At 38.3% G+C, this 19,386-nt stretch overlaps 1 protein-coding gene across 4 annotated transcripts in view; it reads left to right on the forward strand.

Moving 5' to 3' along the window:
- The window catches only part of RIC1 (RIC1 partner of RAB6A GEF complex), a 78,278-nt gene extending 61,247 nt beyond the window's left edge, over positions 1-17,031 (forward strand). For 3 of the 4 annotated variants that reach the window (XM_075209250.1, XM_075209274.1, XM_075209264.1), the window contains exons 17-26: positions 856-994; positions 1,292-1,408; positions 2,316-3,044; positions 5,728-5,886; positions 8,127-8,257; positions 10,471-10,757; positions 11,166-11,360; positions 11,889-12,066; positions 12,432-12,620; positions 13,937-17,031. In XM_075209250.1, the coding sequence (XP_075065351.1) occupies positions 856-994; positions 1,292-1,408; positions 2,316-3,044; positions 5,728-5,886; positions 8,127-8,257; positions 10,471-10,757; positions 11,166-11,360; positions 11,889-12,066; positions 12,432-12,620; positions 13,937-14,222 (2,410 nt within the window). In that variant the 3' untranslated portion in view covers positions 14,223-17,031. The remainder of the gene's footprint in view (positions 1-855; positions 995-1,291; positions 1,409-2,315; positions 3,045-5,727; positions 5,887-8,126; positions 8,258-10,470; positions 10,758-11,165; positions 11,361-11,888; positions 12,067-12,431; positions 12,621-13,936) is intronic. The other variant, XR_012691351.1, reaches the window with a different exon arrangement.
- Positions 17,032-19,386: the final 2,355 nt, after the last annotated feature.

Below are 19,386 nucleotides of genomic sequence, written 5' to 3' on the forward strand. Positions count from 1 at the left end.
AGCTATTCATGGAGTCTCTGTGATCATGTTTTATTTAGTGCATTAAACTTTAAGGAAACCAATAAATAAATATACTGTACATATGTTCCTCCACCCTTTCCATTCAATTGTGTGAGCACCTGTGATATAGCGTGCACAGAATGTAAATGGCTTAACTTCGTTGGCTTCCCTCCAATGTGACCTATTTATATTTAATGATTAGTGAACTAGGCATGGTACATTATATGTAAATATGTACATTCAGCACAGGTCCCCCCCTCTAGGGGAAAGGCCTACTTCAATTACAAAAAATGTGTCAAATGGCATCTATGACTTTTTATATATATATTTTTTTTTTCCAATAGGGAATTAAGCAAAAAATGTGTAAAGGTGCTACGTTTGTGACTATGAAAATGCAAGCTATTTAATGGCTGTAATTAGATTGACTTCAAAGCAAACAAATAACCACTAGGCATCTAAAATTTTCAGACAAGTTTCGATTTTATCTTTATTTGTATAGCTTAAGCTTCTCTCACACTGCAATATTGCAGCATGTGTTGTAAAATGACACACAACATAAATATCCCATCAATATTGATAAGATCATAATTGTGCATGATGGAAAGTTCGGTTGGACGGTGATCACTGTTGGCCCATGTGAGAAGTCATCTTCCAGCCACAGTCAACTTGGAAGGATGCTGCCGCTCAGCGTAAGACCCGTAAGACTAGGTATAATTAGACTTGGCCAAATTGCATAATAATCCCGTTTCTGACTTTCAGGACGAGTGGGAGGATCTGCCTGTGTGTAACACCTTTTAGACTATATGTAAAGTTTGTAGTATTCTCATATTTGTTTGTTCTCTTTTATTTCTGCAGCCCTCATCCTTTGGTGTGTTTACAAGTCCTTCAGGAGGTGTCTATGTCTCGTTATATTCCCCACCCATCACTTGTAGTGTCCGTTACTCTAACATCGGTCAGGACAGAGACTGGCATTTCTCTAAAAATGCCCCAACAGGTATGGTGCCTCAGCTACCCGGTGATCCCGGAATGTGCTGCTAATATCTGTGTGTCTGTGTACCTCCGTCAGCCCGTCTTATGCATACTGTATAGTTGGTAAAAGAACCAATTTTAATGATGGCAGATAATTACTTTTGCATATTTGCATAGATAGTGTTGTTGTTTTTTTATGTTTTGTTTTTTAATAACATTTGTCCTGTTGAAGATTAATAATGAGAACTGCTAACTCTGTCAAATTGTGTTACACAAAGTCATTAATCATCACTTTAGTTTACACTTGTATTACCTCTTTCAGGCATGTGATGCAGAAAGTATTATGTTGAATTTAGCAGGACAACTAATAATGCTGCAAAGAGATCGTTCAGGTCCTCAAATTCGAGAAAAAGATACCGGCTCCCAGCAGCGCAAGCTTGTAAGTAAAGAAGAAGAGGGAAAGGAGCAGGTGCATAGCGCCCTCTGCTGTATATTTGTTTTTTTAGCCATTGACGTTAGATTGTAGACAGTCTGCTCAGCATGTTTTTGTTTTTTTGTAAGGAAGCTAAAGAGATTTTGTGCACATAAGCAACACTCGTCAAGAAACAAATGTTTTTGTTTTTTTGTATAAATGTATTTTTAGTGCTATGATTATAAATTTTCCAGCATGTGTTTTATTTCCCCCCTATTATGTTGTTACCTCTTTTTGTGGGTGCTTTGTGCTGCAGGAAACTACATCAGATAAATTGAAATGATAAACAGGGATATTGAAATGTGTAACAACAAGAATGTCATTACACAGATTTAGTAATTCACAAGTGTTCAACTGATGCCATATGGCGCTGGGTTATGGATCTTGCCAGCTGATTATTTCTTTTAAGGGTTTTTTTCTGTTTTAAAGGGGTTCTGCCTTGCATTCTAGTTATCTACAGGGAAGGCAAATCAGTGACTTAATATATTGCATTTTTAACTGCTGCAAAATATTAGTGAACGTTCTGGGCATCAAAAAGTGTATGAATAGTTGGTGCTTCCAATGAGTAGAATATTTTTGATCATTTTAATTTCGTTTTTGTTACAAAAAATAAAATAAAACATTGTTGTAATGTCGTGTAGAACCTCAAGCTTGCTATAATGAAAACCAGGCTATATCTTCAGAGTGCTGTAGCGTAGAAACATGCCCTGTATGAAAGAGAGAAAAGGAGGCTGGAATATTAATTATGATGGATTTGTCATCTTCTGGGTATTAAGGAGAATTCTATTAATATAGCAACCACCAGGTCTTGGGTAGCATAAATATGAGTAAAGTTGTGTGATCTTACTTTGATGGTCTTTGTGCTTTATTTAAGCTGCCTTTTTGTGCTCCGGTGGTCCTAGCACAGTCCGTGGAGAATGTATGGAGCACCTGTCGGGCCAACAAGCAGAAACGTCATCTTCTTGAGGCCCTCTGGCTCAGTTGTGGAGGAGCAGGCATGAAAGTTTGGCTTCCATTATTTCCCAGAGATCATCGTAAACCACATTCCTTCCTGTCCAGGCGAATAATGCTACCTTTTCACATCAACATCTACCCGCTTGCAGTTCTGTTTGAAGATGCTCTGGTTCTCGGGGCCATCAATGAGAGTGTTGCTTATGACTGTTTGAACCAACTTGGCTCTCCTGCTGAACATTTGGGAGTTCAGTTTCCTTACTGTATTGTAGAGAGGACCTCACAGATCTACCTCCACCACATCCTCCGACAGCTTTTAGTCAGGAACTTAGGCGAGCAGGCCTTGCTCTTAGCCCACTCGTGTGCCTCTTTACCTTACTTCCCACATGTGCTAGAACTGATGCTCCATGAAGTTTTGGAAGAAGAAGCTACCTCAAGGGAACCTATTCCCGACCCATTGCTTCCCACCGTGGCCAAGTTCATCGCAGAGTTTCCCCTTTTCCTGCAGACTGTGGTGCACTGTGCTCGGAAGACTGAGTATGCCCTTTGGAATTATCTTTTTGCTGCTGTTGGCAACCCTAAGGACTTGTTTGAGGAGTGCCTAATGGCTCAGGACCTTGACACGGCTGCCTCTTATCTCATTATTCTTCAGGTAGACTTAAATTATAGTTTTTTAGTTGTGTTAATTAAACCATTGGGAACTGGCATACCAATAGTGAGAATATATCAAATGTTCTCTCTTACCCTATCTCTCAGCATGTACTGTTAACGGTTTAAATCAAATGTTACAGCAAGACACAGACATTACTGTGGAGTTAAGCTCACCAAGAGGTGACATGGCACTTAGCCCATCCATAGCTTAGCTCCAAACACTAGTAAAAATGCTGTTCATAAACATATGTCAAAGGCATACATTTTCACTTATGATACTAGCATGAAGAAAAATGATGTATGCGTAAATCTGTAGTCATTAATGTCTTGTATTATTGTGGTGCTCCAGATTTATAAGAAGGGATTAGAGTAACGCCGCCTTCTCCCTTACTGTATATGGTAGTCTCTGCTAATTATGCTCTATAGACATTTGTTTAATTGTGTACAGGTAAATGTCTGTGTGCATGTCAATATTCAAGACTCTACTAGGAAAGAGTGACTGTTAACGTCTCTCTAAATTTATTTGAACATAACTGGCAAGTAAATATTCTTTTTTTTTTTTTTTTCTTTTTTTTTTTTTTATTCATATGCTGTAGCGACTATATCCCCCCTTTAGATTAATAAAGGGATATGTGTCTCTGGTGGCTTCGTACTTGCACTTCCACTTCCCTCCAGAATCTCCCTGAGTGGAGAAGAAATAGAACCGTATTCAGTTTATGTATGTCTCAACAAATGCATGTTAGCTGCGTTTTTTTGTTGTTTTTTTTTAAACATCTGTGAGAAAACAGGAAGTTATCTTGTTCAGGCCAAATGCACGTGCAAATACTTAACTATATCATTGTGTTTTCAAGATATGTGGAAGAGCTGCATGTAACATTCATTTAAACTATACAAGTTTCTGTATAATACATTTTATCTTTTTTATCAAGGCATATAGATCTATGTTTTGGTAACATATTATTCTAGAAAGCATAAGGATAGCAGATGTGTTTACTAAACATGTGAGCAAGTTATATGGAAACAAAGGTATAGTTGTTCTTTTGGGAGCCCTTGAAAAGTCATCAGTAATTTTATCTTTATTCATAGTTGCTTCAGTGCAAACTGATTCTAATAGTAATTTAGATGATACCATTAATACATGTTACCATGGGGGGTATTCAATTGTTAGTGAGTTGTTGTTGTTTTTTTTTTGTTTGTTTGTTTTTCTTTCCCCACCGCGTAAACCCTGCGGATTTTTGCTGGCAATAACGACTGTTTTGAGTTAGCGCAGCGGGAAAGCTCTTGCAATGCAATTGAAAAACAGGGAACGCTGCCCCTGCGCGTTAAAAATTGTGTTCGCGAGATTTTAGGGGAGTGAAGGGGAGTTTTAACACGGTCATGTATAACAAAAAAGGGTTTTGCATACATTTCCATACATTACATTGCATTACACAATGATAATATCTACATTACAGTACTTTCTTTAGCATATTTTTTAATTGAACTATTTTTTTACCATACAATCATCTATACCATGTTAGAACACATTACTACATTCATATTTGTACCAAAAACATACATAAATATAATAAGCGATTTTAATTTTTTTTTTTTATTATTATTTCTTCACAAGAAAATCAACTTACACAAGTTAGGCATTAGTGATAAACATAAGTTTAACTCTTTTTCCACATTACTACATGATTTCAAATACTTTTCAGAGGTTTTTTATTTTTAACACACCCCAAGGAGGTGCGAGATAAAACGGCAATTGACGCGGCTGCCTCTCGCACACCCTCTCGCACACCCTATACTTTCAATAGACCTTCTACTGGAGCGCGAGAGGACTGTTTCATGAAAAAAAAAGTAGCGTTAAAAATGGAATTGAATTGCGGGTGAAGTTAACACGCTTGAAAATTATAAAAAAAAACAAACGCGTTAAAATGACAACACAGTCAAAAAAAACCAACTCGCTAACAATTTAATAACCCTACATTATTCCGTAAGGTGTTACATGCAACCTCCAAGTGGGGGTTACAATCCACTTTATCTCTCACGTAACATTTGCTAACTTTATGCAGCATTTTAATCGAATTTGAGACGATGTTTATAAACATATGACTCTGGAAATGGGGCTAAATTTGTGACTATTTCATATTGGGTCAATGTTTTTCGCTATAGCCCATTTAACTTGGCCATCTTAATATTTTGGAAAGTGCCAATTATTTTTCACATAGCTACTTTGCACTGAATGTTTCTCATGTTTTGTATGACATTTTATAGAAAAAAAACAGTAATGTGTATGTTGATGGACAAGTAGAATCTGTTACTTTTTCCCCTGTAACATAAATTTAATCTCTGAGGAAACCATGGAAACAGTGGGTACCACAGGCATTGGATGTCTTATGGAATTATTATGGTATATTCCCAGTGATCCGCACTTAAACCAAACCAAGATGTCTGCTGGGTTTTAACTGGCCTGATTGCCTGCTGTTTTGTACTTGTTCTAATTGTTTGTCTTTACTAATACCAAAGCTTAGAAAAACAAAGAAATTTAAAGACTGTATCCTGGGACATACCGTTAAATTTCTATCTGGCAATGTTGCTTCTAGCTTCATTTACTGGCTATATCATGTATGTAAAAATACACCAGAAAGTCATTTTGTAATTACCATTGCAAACCTAAGTGTCTGTCTTTGTTGTAGAACATGGAGGCAGCAGCAGTGAGTAGGCAGCACGCAACCCTCCTCTTTAACACTGCGTTGGAGCAGGGGAAATGGGATCTCTGCAGGCACATGATACGATTTCTAAAAGCTATTGGCTCTGGGGAATGTGACACCCCTCCTCCCACTCCCACCACACAGGTAATAATTACTGTGATTACCAATGTGCTGTGTAATGTTTACATAGTCTGTGTATGATGAGCTGTTTATTTGTGCTATATGTTTGCTGCGTCATGTATGACATAATTATAATGCCTGCAGATGTGCAGAAGTCACCTTCCCCCCTCCTCTAAACTTTGTGTCTCAGTAATTTTTTTTTATTACAAAATGTAGGACTTTGTAAATTATTGCCATTGCTATTCTGGAACGCTCCATAATAGGAGCCAGGCTTTCAATCCTCATCCCCTCTCCAGTGTATGTGTCTTGGCCTCCCAGCACATTGTACTAGAATGCATCGCTGTTTCTGCGCAGGGCCATCTTTTCCATTGGGCACGATGGGCAGGTGCCCGGGGGCCCCACAGACAGGGCTCTTAAGTAAAATAAATAATCCTGCAAATATCTATCTATCTATCTATATATATATATATATATATATATGATACACATATACAGAAGTAGGGGCCCCGCTACACTGCTTTGCCCGGGGGCCCATAATGTTGTTAAGGTGGCCCTGTTTCTGCGGCCAGAGATGCAGAGTGGGTCATGATGTTAAGGTGATATGGTATGCAATGCAGGAGTGTATATTAGTGTAAGAAAAATAGACCTACACTACTTTTCTTAGGGAGACCTCTAAATAGTTTTGCACAAGTCATTTTTTTTTTTCTTGCAAAAGTACTTCCTCCTATGTTTTGACCTGACTTGTAACTTTAGGAAATTTATTCAGGTCATTCCATATGGAATCTTTGTAAAAAAATCTTTTGTTCTTGACATGTGTGTTCCAGTTATATTTTCTTGTTTTACTAAATGTCCAAATAGTGATTATCAAAATTATTTTATGTAATAAAAATGTTATATCCACAATACTTGCACAAAAGCCTTTCTACACCATGCAGATGTCAGTGCTGCTATCCAGGTTACTGTATGCTTCTCCGTAGACAGAAATAGAATCACCAACCGCAATATTTGTGATCACATGCAAGTGATTTATTTCCCCAAAATCAAACTTTCCTAGTGTTAATTGTGTCAGGTCTGTTTTTGTGCTTGATAGATGCACATAATGTCGATTTAATTACTACCATGACAAAGACATAAATTAACCCTCTTTTAGCTGGTGAATTTGGCAAAACTTGTTCCCAAGGAGACACTGACTCAAAGCTACAGAAAAACCTTGTAGTGCAGCGTATCTGCACTAATTTTGCTGCACAGAGCATCCTACATTTTATTGTCCGTGACACTACACTGATTTCTGGTTTGTAATTAATACACGCATGTCTGCAAAAGTACAGCTGTCTCCTTAGAGTACGGCCATATAACTTTATTCCATTGTTTTCGAAGAGCAATGCATCTAGATGGAACAAAAGATGATCCTTTGAAAGTAGAAGTAGATAAAATCTGTGCTTATTTTGAGGCATTAACATTTTAGTCGTCCACAGAGCCTTTTTTTGCAGTTTCTTTCCAGTTGGTTAGACTATCTCTGAAAGCTTGCCTGTGTGTCTGTAAAATCGGGCATATTATTTGACATTTAGTATGTAATGCCCCTATCTACCATTGTTTGCCTATCCTAATGTGGAATAACACACTATAATTTAAGCTATATTACTGCCATGAGACATGCACATCTCTGTACCGATAGGCATAAAGGAGAAAAATTATGCTTTTAGGCACACTACAGGTTTTTCACCTGATTATCTAGGCAATCACATGATAAACGACTGGTTAGGTCCGATATCGCTTAAGTGTGTATGCTCCCATGATCATGTTTTATTGTTCCAGAGCACATTTTATAGTTTGGATTTTACAAACGGACTAAAATTTTCTATAAACTATATGGAACTATGTTTAGCAAATTTTGCAGTGTGTATGCTGCAGTGTAGACAAATCTCTATAGAGTTTAGAGTCACAATCTTTTCAGCAGATAACGAGCACAGATCTGAAGGCAAATAGTTTAAGCGTATACGCGTGAATCAGCATGCTGATCGGGGCTTTCAGTTGTTGGTAAAATCGTTAAGAATATTGTATTGAGAGAAATTTTCTGTAGTTTGCACCTAGCTTTAAGCTCCATGCAGTTTCTGAAATGTTCCACATTTCGTAAATGTAACTGTTTAAACTACCATATTACTAAATGGCCTATCTAAATGCATAACAGTATACATTTCTAGAATGCATCTGGCTTCTCAATGTCTGTTTTGTGTGAAGATGTTTTATTTCTGCTCTTTGTACAGGAGCCCAGTTCTGCTGGTGGTTTTGAATTCTTTAGGAACCGAAGTTTGTCACAGTGTGCTGAGAATCTTCCCGTGGGAAAGTCTAACCTCCAGAAAACTCTGAGTATGCCTTCTGGCCCTGTCGGCAAACGGTGAGCTGTCATTCATTTGTAGAATTGTTATTAGATCTGACCACTGTTTTTTTGAATTTCATTAGTTTTTCATACCCATAGAACCCAATATACCTAGTTACCAAAATCTAGTATGCACCATGACTATTCACAACCACCAGTCGTTTAAAAATAATCCTTTATGAGTACAGAGAATAAACTGCTGCAGTGGCGATACCTGTGTAAAATAATCATGGTTGTTCTATTATCTACCTATTTATTTTTTGTGGGGATTTTTCCCAAATCTCTGTATTTCTTTTTGGCTGGCAACATATTTATAGATTATCTGATTGAGAGGTACCTAATATTTGTGAGTACCCAACCACACTGCAAGCAGACATGTAGTCATGGCCTGAGGTTTTCAGAATGACACAAGTATTTGTTTTTACAAAGTTTGCTGCTTCAGTGTTTTTAGACCTTTTTTGTCAGATGTTAAAGGCTTTTATTGACAATTACATTATGTTTATGCAAAGAGTCAATATTTGTAGTGCTGACCCTTCTTTTTGAACAACATCTGCAATTCGCCCGGATATGCTGTCAATCAAATTCTGGGCCACATACTGACTGCCCATTCTTGCCTAATCAATGCTTGGAGTTTGTCAGAATTTGTGGGTTTTTGTTTGTCTACCAGTCTCTTGAGGATTGACCACAAGTTCTCAGTGGGATTAAGCTCTGGGGAGTTTCCTGGCCATGGACCCAAAATTTCGATGTTTTGATCCCTGAGCCACTTGGTTATCACTTTTGCCTTATGGCAAGTTGCTCTATCATGCTGGAAAAGGCATTGTTCTTCACCAAACTTTTCTTGGATGGTTGGAAGAAGTTGCTCTTGGAGGATGTTTTGATACCATTCCTTATTCATGGCTGTGTTCTTAGGCAAAATTGTGAGTGAGCCCACTCTCTTGACTGAGAATCAACCACACAGATTAATGGCCTCAGGATACTTTACTGTTGGTATGACACAGGATTGATGGTAGCGCTAATCTTTCCTTCTCCAGACAAACTTTTTTCCAGATGCCCCAAACAATCTGAAAGGGGATTCATCAGAAAAAATGACTTAACCCCAGTCCTCAGCTGTCCAATCCCTATACCTTTTGCAGGATACGAGTCTGTCCCTGATGATTTTCCTGGAGAGAAGTGGCTTCTTTTCTGGCCTTCTTGACACCAGGCCATCCTCCAAAAGCCTTCGCATCACTGTGCGTGCAGATACTCACACCTGTCTGCTGCCATTCCTGAGCAAGCTCTGCACTGGTGGTGCCCGATCCCGCAGCTGAATCAACTTTAAGAGATTTTCCTGGCGCTTGCTGGACGTTCTTGGGTGCCCTGAAGCCTTGTTCACAATTATTGAACATCTCTCCTTGAAATTCTTGATGATCCGATAAATGGTTGATTTAGGTGCAATCTTACTAGCAGCAATATCCTTGATGAGAGGCCAGACCATTAAGGGCAGGTCCTCTGTGGCCAGAGGTAATTTCCAGAGAGGTAGAGCCCTATTCTCTACAAAAATCTAGACCCCAGGCTCCCGGACAAGCCGGCAGGCTGATGGACCCTTCCCATCTCTGTGACCGCAGGGATAGGGGGATGCCTGCTGTGGGTCAGAAGTTCCCAGTTTTGAGCTGATGGCACTGCTGGACATATTCCAAATTCAAAGGGAAGTAAGTAAGATGTGTCTTTCATCTGATGCAATAAGTTTCCTTGGCTGACCACTGCATCTATGGTCCTCAACGTTGTGTTTCTTTGTGCTTCTTCAAAAAAGCTTGAACAGCACATCAAGAAACCCCAGGCTGCTTTGAAACCTTTGCCTGGGAGAGACCTTACTGATGCAGTATAACTACCTTGTGTCTTGTTGCTGTGCTCAGTCTTGCCATAGTGTATGACCTGTGACATGAAACTGTCTTTCACAACCGTACCTTTGCAGCGTTTGGCTGTTCCTCACCAGTTTAAGCCTCATACACAACTGTTTTTGTTTCAGTTAATGATTGTGTGTCATCTTGCATATGAAAATGATGATCATTATCACCTGTTTGGTATAATTGGCTAATCATACACCTGACTATAATCCTACAAAATCCTTGACTTTGTGCAAGTGTACCTAAAAGAACAGTTGCTGTTTTGAAGGAAAAGAGTGGTCACACCAAATATTGTTGTTTTTTTTTAATATTGTGCATAACACGGCTACTATTATGTTGTGTGTTTAGGTGGAGTAAAGACAGTGATTGTGCAGAGAACATGTACATAGACATGATGCTGTGGAGGCACGCTCGGAGGCTGCTGGAAGAAATCAGACTAAAAGACCTTGGCTGCTTCTCTGCACAGCTGGGCTTTGAGCTGATAGGCTGGCTATGCAAAGAACGCACACGGGCCGCACGGTTGGATGATTTTGTCACTGCCTTGAAGAAGCTTCACAAGGATTTCCTTTGGCCTTTTCCCGTTATACCAGCCTCTTCCATCGGTTCTCCTTTTAAGAATGGCAAGTTCCGGGCAGGTGCGTTGGCAGTGTTTGTCCTCTGGTTATCATGGATCAAGATAGGAGGGGTGTTCTCTAGACCAGTGTGTTTTAAATAACATGATGAATGATCACTGTTTAAAAGAAAGAAAACACCAGACATAAAATGATCTAGGCTTACAGCTCAGTGGGAGATGTGCTTCTTAAAATTGTTCTAACGTTTTGTTTTAGAATTATCTGAAATCATCACTACATAAGACAAAACTTTTTTAAAAGGATTTGTTTTACAATTGGTATAGTATATTTAGGTTGGTACTAACCCACATAGCTGCATGTTTATTTATAAAGTTTTATTTTGTATTTTATTTAGATTTAACAAAGCCATTTTATTTAGTTGTATTTTTACATGCTGTACTAAAATGATTGCTCTATTGCTTTTATGTGCAGTAACTGGAGAGCAGTACCTTAAGTCCCAGTCTGCCAATAACTTCCTAAACATGGACATGGACAGTGGTCTTCCTAGCGCTCCTCGAAGTCACTCATGGATGGGAAGCATTGGTACTTCTCACAGAGAGATGGACACTGCCTCATCTCACAGCCCTCACACCCAGGATGCATTCCTTTCTCCTTTATTAAATAAAGGTAAGCGTACGAATGGCTATAGTATAGAGAAGGAAGTGACTGGGAGTGAGCATATTGCTAAGAGATTGATTATTAAAGTAGCAAGTTAAATCAATAGGTTTGGTTACTAACAGATGACATAGCTGTCACGTGACATCAGTCTGCCTACAGCATTGACTGGCAACTGGTGGCCCTTCTAGCCTTTACCTGCGGCACTGGCTTCTTCTTGTAAATGTATTGTGAAAACTTACTACTGGAAATATGGGTAATGTGAAGTGTATCAGTGCCTATCGCTGACATACAGAGTGACAAATGTTTATCCATCTATAATAACCAACAGAGTGATGTCAAGTTCCCAGAAGTATTTTGAAAAGGGGAAACACCAGCTAGTGTGCTATAGCTAGCAATTCACATGTGATAAACTCCTGGCACGTTCACCCTGTGTGTGATGTGTGCAGTTTCAGTATTAAATTTTCACTAAGAGGTTCAGCCTCTTTCACTATCTAATTTTACTACAATCAAATAATTCTTCATATATCTTGTTTGCAGGAGATGAATGTAGCATTGGCTCAGCAACTGACCTCACTGAAACAAGTTCCATGGTGGATGGGGATTGGACAATGGTTGATGAGAACTTCTCCACCCTTAGTCTGACACAGTCAGAACTAGAACACATTTCTATGGAGCTGGCTAACAAAGGACCTCACGTATCTCAAGTCCAGTTACGGTATGCAAAGGTTATGTGATATTGGGCTACAAAACTGTATGCATAAAAGGACAGGTTTAAAAAAAAAAAAAAAAAAAAAACAGTACAGATTAAATAATGTATCGGTACTGTCCATTTAAAATCCCTGTTAAGTTGAGTTAAAAGCACAACTGAAACACACAAATTTTGTTTGCACATGACATTTGTGCTTTCACTGGCTTTCCTCATTGCTGATAGTTCTCTGTTCATAAGCACCAGGGACAAAGATAGTTAGGCATTGCTTGATAGCATGGTGAATAGTTTAGTTATTTTTATGCTTTTGAATGAGTATTGAGGTGGAATTTGTTGTTGGCAATGTAAACAGCTGGTTGTATTCTCTCACACAGATACTTGCTGCATGTTTTCATGGAAGCTGGCTGCCTGGAGTGGTGTGTGATCATTGGTATTATACTGCGAGAATCTTCAGTTATTAATCAAGTGTTAAACTTCATGCAATGTCCTGAGGTCGCAGATGAGATGTTACAGGGTATACAGAGTGGGCTGCAGGCTGTGGATGCCTGGGCCACGAGTGACTGGTAAGTATGTAGATGTAGGGCTAAACTACACTTGGACCTACAAACAATCACATGCAAGACAAAATAGTAGGAGACAAGTTTTGTTCTTGATTTTTTTTTTTTTTTGGGTGGGGGAGGGGATCTGGGGACACCTACACGTTGCTCCAGCAAAGGAAAAAAAGACATTGCAATAGCCTCAATTCATTGTCATATGCTTGACAGCATGACATGTATAGGTAAATTTCAATGGGGGCTTCATGTAAATGTGAATTCTTAGTTACAATATGTATAAGCATGTAGTCTAGACACCATTTTATGTAACAGACATATAACATTGCTCTATAAAAATGCATTTTACTTTGAACACATTAGATTTAGTAGATAATACTTGTATTTTATTTTAAGTGTCAAGCTCTGTCTAGAGTTGGGCCTTAATTCATCAGAACGCATATTTGCTATATGTTTTGAAAGTTTAAATAAGGTAGAATAGTAAATATAAAAAACAAAAAAGCAATAACGGCACTAGGTGAGCAATACCAAATGATTAGTGCAATAACACAGCAGAAACCATTATAATATAACACAGTAGGCTGCTTCTTATCCTTAAGCACCTGTTTGCAAGGGCAATACCTAAAATATAAAACAAAAAACGTAAGCCCCACACATAGTGTATTTCAACTTAATACCAATAGTGACACATAAAATGTGATTGGTAACTGCGTACCAAAAAAACGAATTCTTAGTGGCTTATATGATGCATAAACTTACTTCCTCTTCAGTTTTCCATGTAATGGTTTTTTCCCGACTTTGGTCCATCCTCATAAGTAATATGAGCATACCTTGGACTAACACTTTCTGTGTTGCTTTGTTATCTGGATCACCTATCCAAAACACATAACCATGGGACGCAGAAAGGGTTAGCCCAAGGTATGCTCATATTGCTTATGGTTCTTTCCCAATTTTAATCCATCCTCATATCATGCAAAATTGAAGAGGAAGAATCTTTACTCCTTGTTCATGCATCAGATAAGGCACTAAGAATCTGTTTGGTACTCAGTTACCTATAACATTTTATGTATCACTATTGGTGTTAAGTTGTAATACACCGTGTGGCGCTTCCATTTTTTATTTTCTATTTAAGGCAGAATAGGGCTTCATATGTGAAAATTATACTTGTTAGGGGTCATTTATTCTTTTACAACAATTAATACCTGACATATAATGTATTTACAAAACATAACAGATGCATCATTGTTAAGTACATTTTCATTGTACCTTATTGCTCTTTTGTCATGTGCAATTAAGATGCAAATAATTTTCTATATGTTAACATGCAGCCCTGGATACAAGCCATTCCTAAACATCATAAAACCTCAACTTCAGAAGCTGAGTGAAGTGACAGTGGAGCAAGTGCAACCTGAAGCTTTTCAGCCCTCCGTCATCTCAAAGGTCACAGAACAATCCAGCCCAAGGGCAGAGGAGAGTCGCAACTCAACCAGCCACAGCTCCATACCTCAAAGTGACGCAGGTAGCTGTAATGTCAGTAGGCACGAGGAGAATATGTCCGGACAAGAGCAGGAGGAAGCCTTTCAGGATGGAAGTTATGATTGCGTTATTTCTTAATGCAGAGCAAGCTGTTCAGACTGAAATCACAGCAGTATTAGTGATTATAATCACCAGTGGCTGGTCACACAACTGCCAGTTTTAATGGGTATGAAAATGACTTTTTATTTTATTTTTTTGTCCGTGGTTTCCAAGAAACCATCACTAAAGAAATGTAAAGCCTTATATTTGTGTTTTTTTGTTTACACTTTTTTTTTCTTCTCAAATATAATTTTATTCTTATTAATGAGAGCTCTTATATCAGTGTGCTCCTAGATCATGAAAACAAAGTTGTGCCGAGCTGCATGACAAGAGGATTAATTTTCTTCATATGTGTGTGTGTGAAGCACAGAGAACAAGGATCTACAATATACAGATTACAAATTGCTGCCTGGTGTGAACTTTGCATAATAATCCTTTCTTTGGGCATGCACATTGTGTGGGTCAACCTTTTAGCTCAATAACATTTCACAGTTGTAGCTTTTACAGAGAAGCATTTTTTTACTCTTGTGGCAAAAGAACTGCAGCTTAAGTCACCCACTTATTTCAAATTCTCTTAACCCAACAATTTAAAAAGCCTCGATGACTGTGTTTGCTGCTGCATCAGTTCAGTATGACGACTGCTTTGTGGATAAGGGAGGTGTTATTTTCAAGCTGTAGGAAGATAACTTGGCGTGTGCTGTCAGTCTCACGTTAGCACAGGCCTATGATGAACTGGAGGAGCTGGCTTCAAAATTGCTGAAAATTTGGATGCTATGATTTTTCTTTCATACATCTGAAAATATTTGGTATTACGATGTAAATATTATGTATTTTTGTGAATACTTCTCTCTAAACAATATAAAGTTTGTCATCTATTATTTTGGATTTGTAAGATAACATTGCAGGACCGTCAACGCCAGCCTGTCTCTAGCTGGAAAGCCATTTTTTTGCACTTTGCAGTGGACATGACACTTTTTAATATTGGTTCATCAACTACACTGTGCTTCTACAGAATTCTCATTTTAACTACCGTGACTGACCCCCCCAGAACATGTCTAGTTTTTGGGGGGGTTTTTTTCTTTTAAAATAAGGTACAATAAGGTTCTTATTTATTACCTTTGTACAATAATTCACTTGAACATTCGTTTTTGTAAATAAAAGCTGTAATCATGTTCCATATTGCTATTTTCAGCCTTAATTTCAACTATAAGCAAAATTATTTTTGACCATTTTATAATATGTATGACCTCATTTTAACTTCCATAAACAATGACTGGATACAAAACAAGAAATGACACGTTTTGTGACCAATCAGTTTTTCTCATTTTTTTATGTACCCAGAACCGAAATGTAAATTAAGTCCAAAATCCTTGCATAACAGTATTAAGATATAGAAATCAGGCTGTTTTTACTGTGCAATTGGGGAGGGGGGGACCAACGTATTATTTTATACATACATGTTTATTTTTCTAATAGATATATTTGATTATTATATGGACCAAATGTTTCTAGCAACAGGTTTGAATGTTGTGAAAGATTAGATAAAGGGTGATTGTAACATCAAAGGTTTCACACAGATGGTGGAATCTGTGCATCTTGTGCTTTTAGGTAAGACCCTCTGGTACCAGCCACCCAGTTTTAGGAATATCCATGGAGTCTCTAGTCTTCTGGACAATGAAACTCGCACCCAAAATAAACATGAATTTAATAGGTTTTTTTTTCAAATTAGATATAGTTGTTTGTTCTCCAAAACAATCCCTGGCCAGACACTGATGAGTAGAAAACATGCCTCTTTCTTAAACATGTTTATATACAAAAATGCATTCAAATAACGTAAGGTGAGCAGTAGATATGAAAATAGAGATATTTACTTTTAACAGTGCAAAACTTAGTATATTAGCACAGGGGACAGTTCTAAAAGCTGATTAACCATATCAGTTCTGACGTACCAGTGCTTATTTTTTCAAATGAAATATATATTTAGGAACATAGCCACCAAATTTTGAATGTTACTTATATACCGAAGCACAAATATTTTTGTCTTGTCCAACACCAATATAATTTCAGGCCTGATGAAAATCTTAATTTCATTAAACTGAAACATTTTTTAGATGTTTGATTAAATGCAACCACATGGGCTGAAACTGCCATTTGTGCTAAAATCCAAGGATCAACATTAATGCCCACCATGGCTACACACATTTTGGTCAAATTGGATGTGATAAAGCCGCTCATACAGTATCTGGGGCCTATTAGTGCAGTTGGAAGATGACCTCACACAGATTACGGTACATGCTTGATAAATATCTGATTATCAGGCATTGCAGTGATTTTGTGGCTACATATCCTGCAATAGCAGGCCAATTACATGATAATGCAGCAGATGTGGTGTTCAGATCTGTTTTGGAGAATCTATATAACAATAAATAATACTTTTTTTAAAAAATTTTTAAAAAAAACCAAGTTTCCAAATTACCTATAGTTGTCTTTGGGTGCTGGCTTCAGTTCTTGTCCAGTAGTGATCTCTGAACTCCGTAAATTATATATAGTATAAAGCAATTTGTTACTGACATTGTAGTAAAAAAAAAAAGTGAATTACATTTATTTTAAACTGAGAACTGATCAGAAACCTGTGTTTGATTTTTGTCCCCTCCAACACTCTTCATTTTAGGTTTTCTTCTACCAGAAAACATTTCTGCAATCTTTTACAGGTTTCTCTCTGCTAGGGACAAAACTCTCTCCTGGATTTTGTTACATTGGTCAATGCACAATTCTTTTAGACACTAATGCGAACAGGTGCAATAAATTATTAAAGTAATAAAGCTATGGTTACTTGCCTTTCCATACATTTGACTTGTCGTGGTTATTTTTGTATACATGTTTTGGGGTCTTTTTTATGTTATGTTTTTTATGTTTTTTTATTCACCAGTCAATGAACATGTATTGCTTATGGTAGATTTTGATTTAAAAGGTAAACCAGTTTCCCTGACACTACAGTCTGTGTACTTAAGAAATATGGCTCTTGTTAAAGTGATAAAGAAAATATATTTTGTGTTGCTCAGTTCTTAATTTTTTATGTTCCTCAAGTACTGCCTTGTGGCTCCACTACATTTCCTGATAAAAAAAACAACCAAAACAATACTTTGTGTATATATACAGTCTCTCGCTTTTCTTTTAGGTGTGTTCTACATATAGGGCAGATTTATACATTGCAACACTTGTTTCTCTAAGCTCACAGTGCCAGCCCCATTCTGGACCATAAAGTAAACAACATATATAGAGTAATATGTGATGTAAAGGATACCCCTACATCACATCTACTACACATCATCTCGCCTAACAACCTGTCCCCTCGACCCTATTCCCTCCCAACTTCTCTGCTCTTTCTCTTCCACTCCATGGTCACCTCTTCAACCTGTCTCTTTCCACTAGCACATTTCCATCCTCCTTTAAGCGTGTGCTCATCTCACCAATTCTAAAGAACCCATCTCTCGATCCAGCCTCTCTCTCCATCTACCGCCCTATTTCTCTCCTCCCATTTGCCTCAAAACTAATTGAGCAACTAGTGTGCAAACGCCTATCTCACTTTCTCTCCTCTTACTCCATTCTCGACTCTCTGCAATCAGGCTTCCATCCCCAACATTCCACTGAAACTGCTCTCACAAAAGTGATCATTGATCTACTTACTGCAAAATCTAATGGTCATTTCTCCATACTCCTCCTGGACCTCTCTGCTGTTTTTGACACTGTTAATCACCCTCTTCTCCTACACACGCTTCATTCCTCTGGTCTTCGGGACATCATTCTTTCCTGGTTAACTTCCTACCTATCGAACCATTTCTTTATTTTTTTTTTTTTTTTTTTTTTTTTTACTTTTGACGCATTCTCCTCTCCACTCCAAATATCTGTTGGGGTCCCAAAAGGCTCTGCTCTTGGCCATTTACTTTTTTCATTGTACACCTCTTCTTTTGGGGTACTAATTCTCTCATTGGGCCTCCAATAACACTTCCACGCTGATGACACCCAAATCAATAACTAGAGCTGCTTATCCCTCCTGCCAGAATCACCACCTGCCCTCATCTCCCTCGCTGTCAACACTAGCATTTTCTCAGTCTCCAAAGCCCACTGCCTTGGTGTCATACTTGACTCTGCCCTCTGTTTTATTTCTCACATCCAGACTCTCTTTGACTCCACTTTAAAAACATTGCCAGAATACACTCTTTTCTTACTCGGCATGCTACCAAAACTCTTATCCATTCTCTCATCATCTCCCTTCCTTGACTACTGCAACCGCCTATCTGGCATTTCTGACACCCATATATCTACACTTCAATCCATCCTAAATGCTTCCGCAAGACTAATCTTCCCCTCACTGCTCCACATCTGCTGTACCACTTTGTAAATCCCTACACTGGCTCCCTGTGTCCTCCAGAATCAAATTCAGATTTCTCACCCTTACCTACAAAGCCCTCACAACACTTCCCTTGCATACATCTGAAATCTCATATCAAAATACTCTCTCTTCCGCCCTCTTCGATCTATCTCTGACCTGCATCTTTTCTCATCTCTGGTAACAACTTTTCACTCCCACGTACACGACTTCTCCCCCACTTATGAAATTCCCTACCACGCTCAAATCTTGGACAGAAATCTACATCTCCAATAGCAGACTGAGTCCAACTTTTCAGCAAGAACCCATGTTCATCATACCAGACTTACAAACCCTGTGGTAGACCTGGGAAAGGGGAGGTTTCTGTGTGCAGAGCAGTGGCTAAATTAGAGTTGTGATGGAAAAATGAGGCTTGATAATGAAGGTCTGGCTGGATATTCTGTGGGAGTGTCAAATTAGGCCCATGAGCTAAGCCCCTTTTCAATTTGACCTTCAAAAGAATTGGGGTCAGTTGATGAGGGGGAGGGAAGACTAGCATTCTGTGACTGTTTCAATTAGTGTCTGAGATGCAGTTCTTGGATCTTAATACATATAGAAATAGTTTGACAGGTCTGCTGTGTTCAATACTTTATCAAATGTCCAAAAAATCCCTCCAACAAAACCTTTAAATGATGGAACCACTCACCTAGACCTAGGTGCTAACATCTCAAGGTCGAAAATGTCAGAAACCGAGATCCCCTGCCTATTGCAGGAGCCAAGATACTTACATTATGGGCTGCTCTCCAATGGTTAAGGTAAACCATAGTAGTGGAA

Source organism: Mixophyes fleayi, chromosome 1 (genome assembly GCF_038048845.1).
Source record: "Mixophyes fleayi isolate aMixFle1 chromosome 1, aMixFle1.hap1, whole genome shotgun sequence".
Classification (NCBI taxonomy): domain Eukaryota; kingdom Metazoa; phylum Chordata; class Amphibia; order Anura; family Limnodynastidae; genus Mixophyes; species Mixophyes fleayi.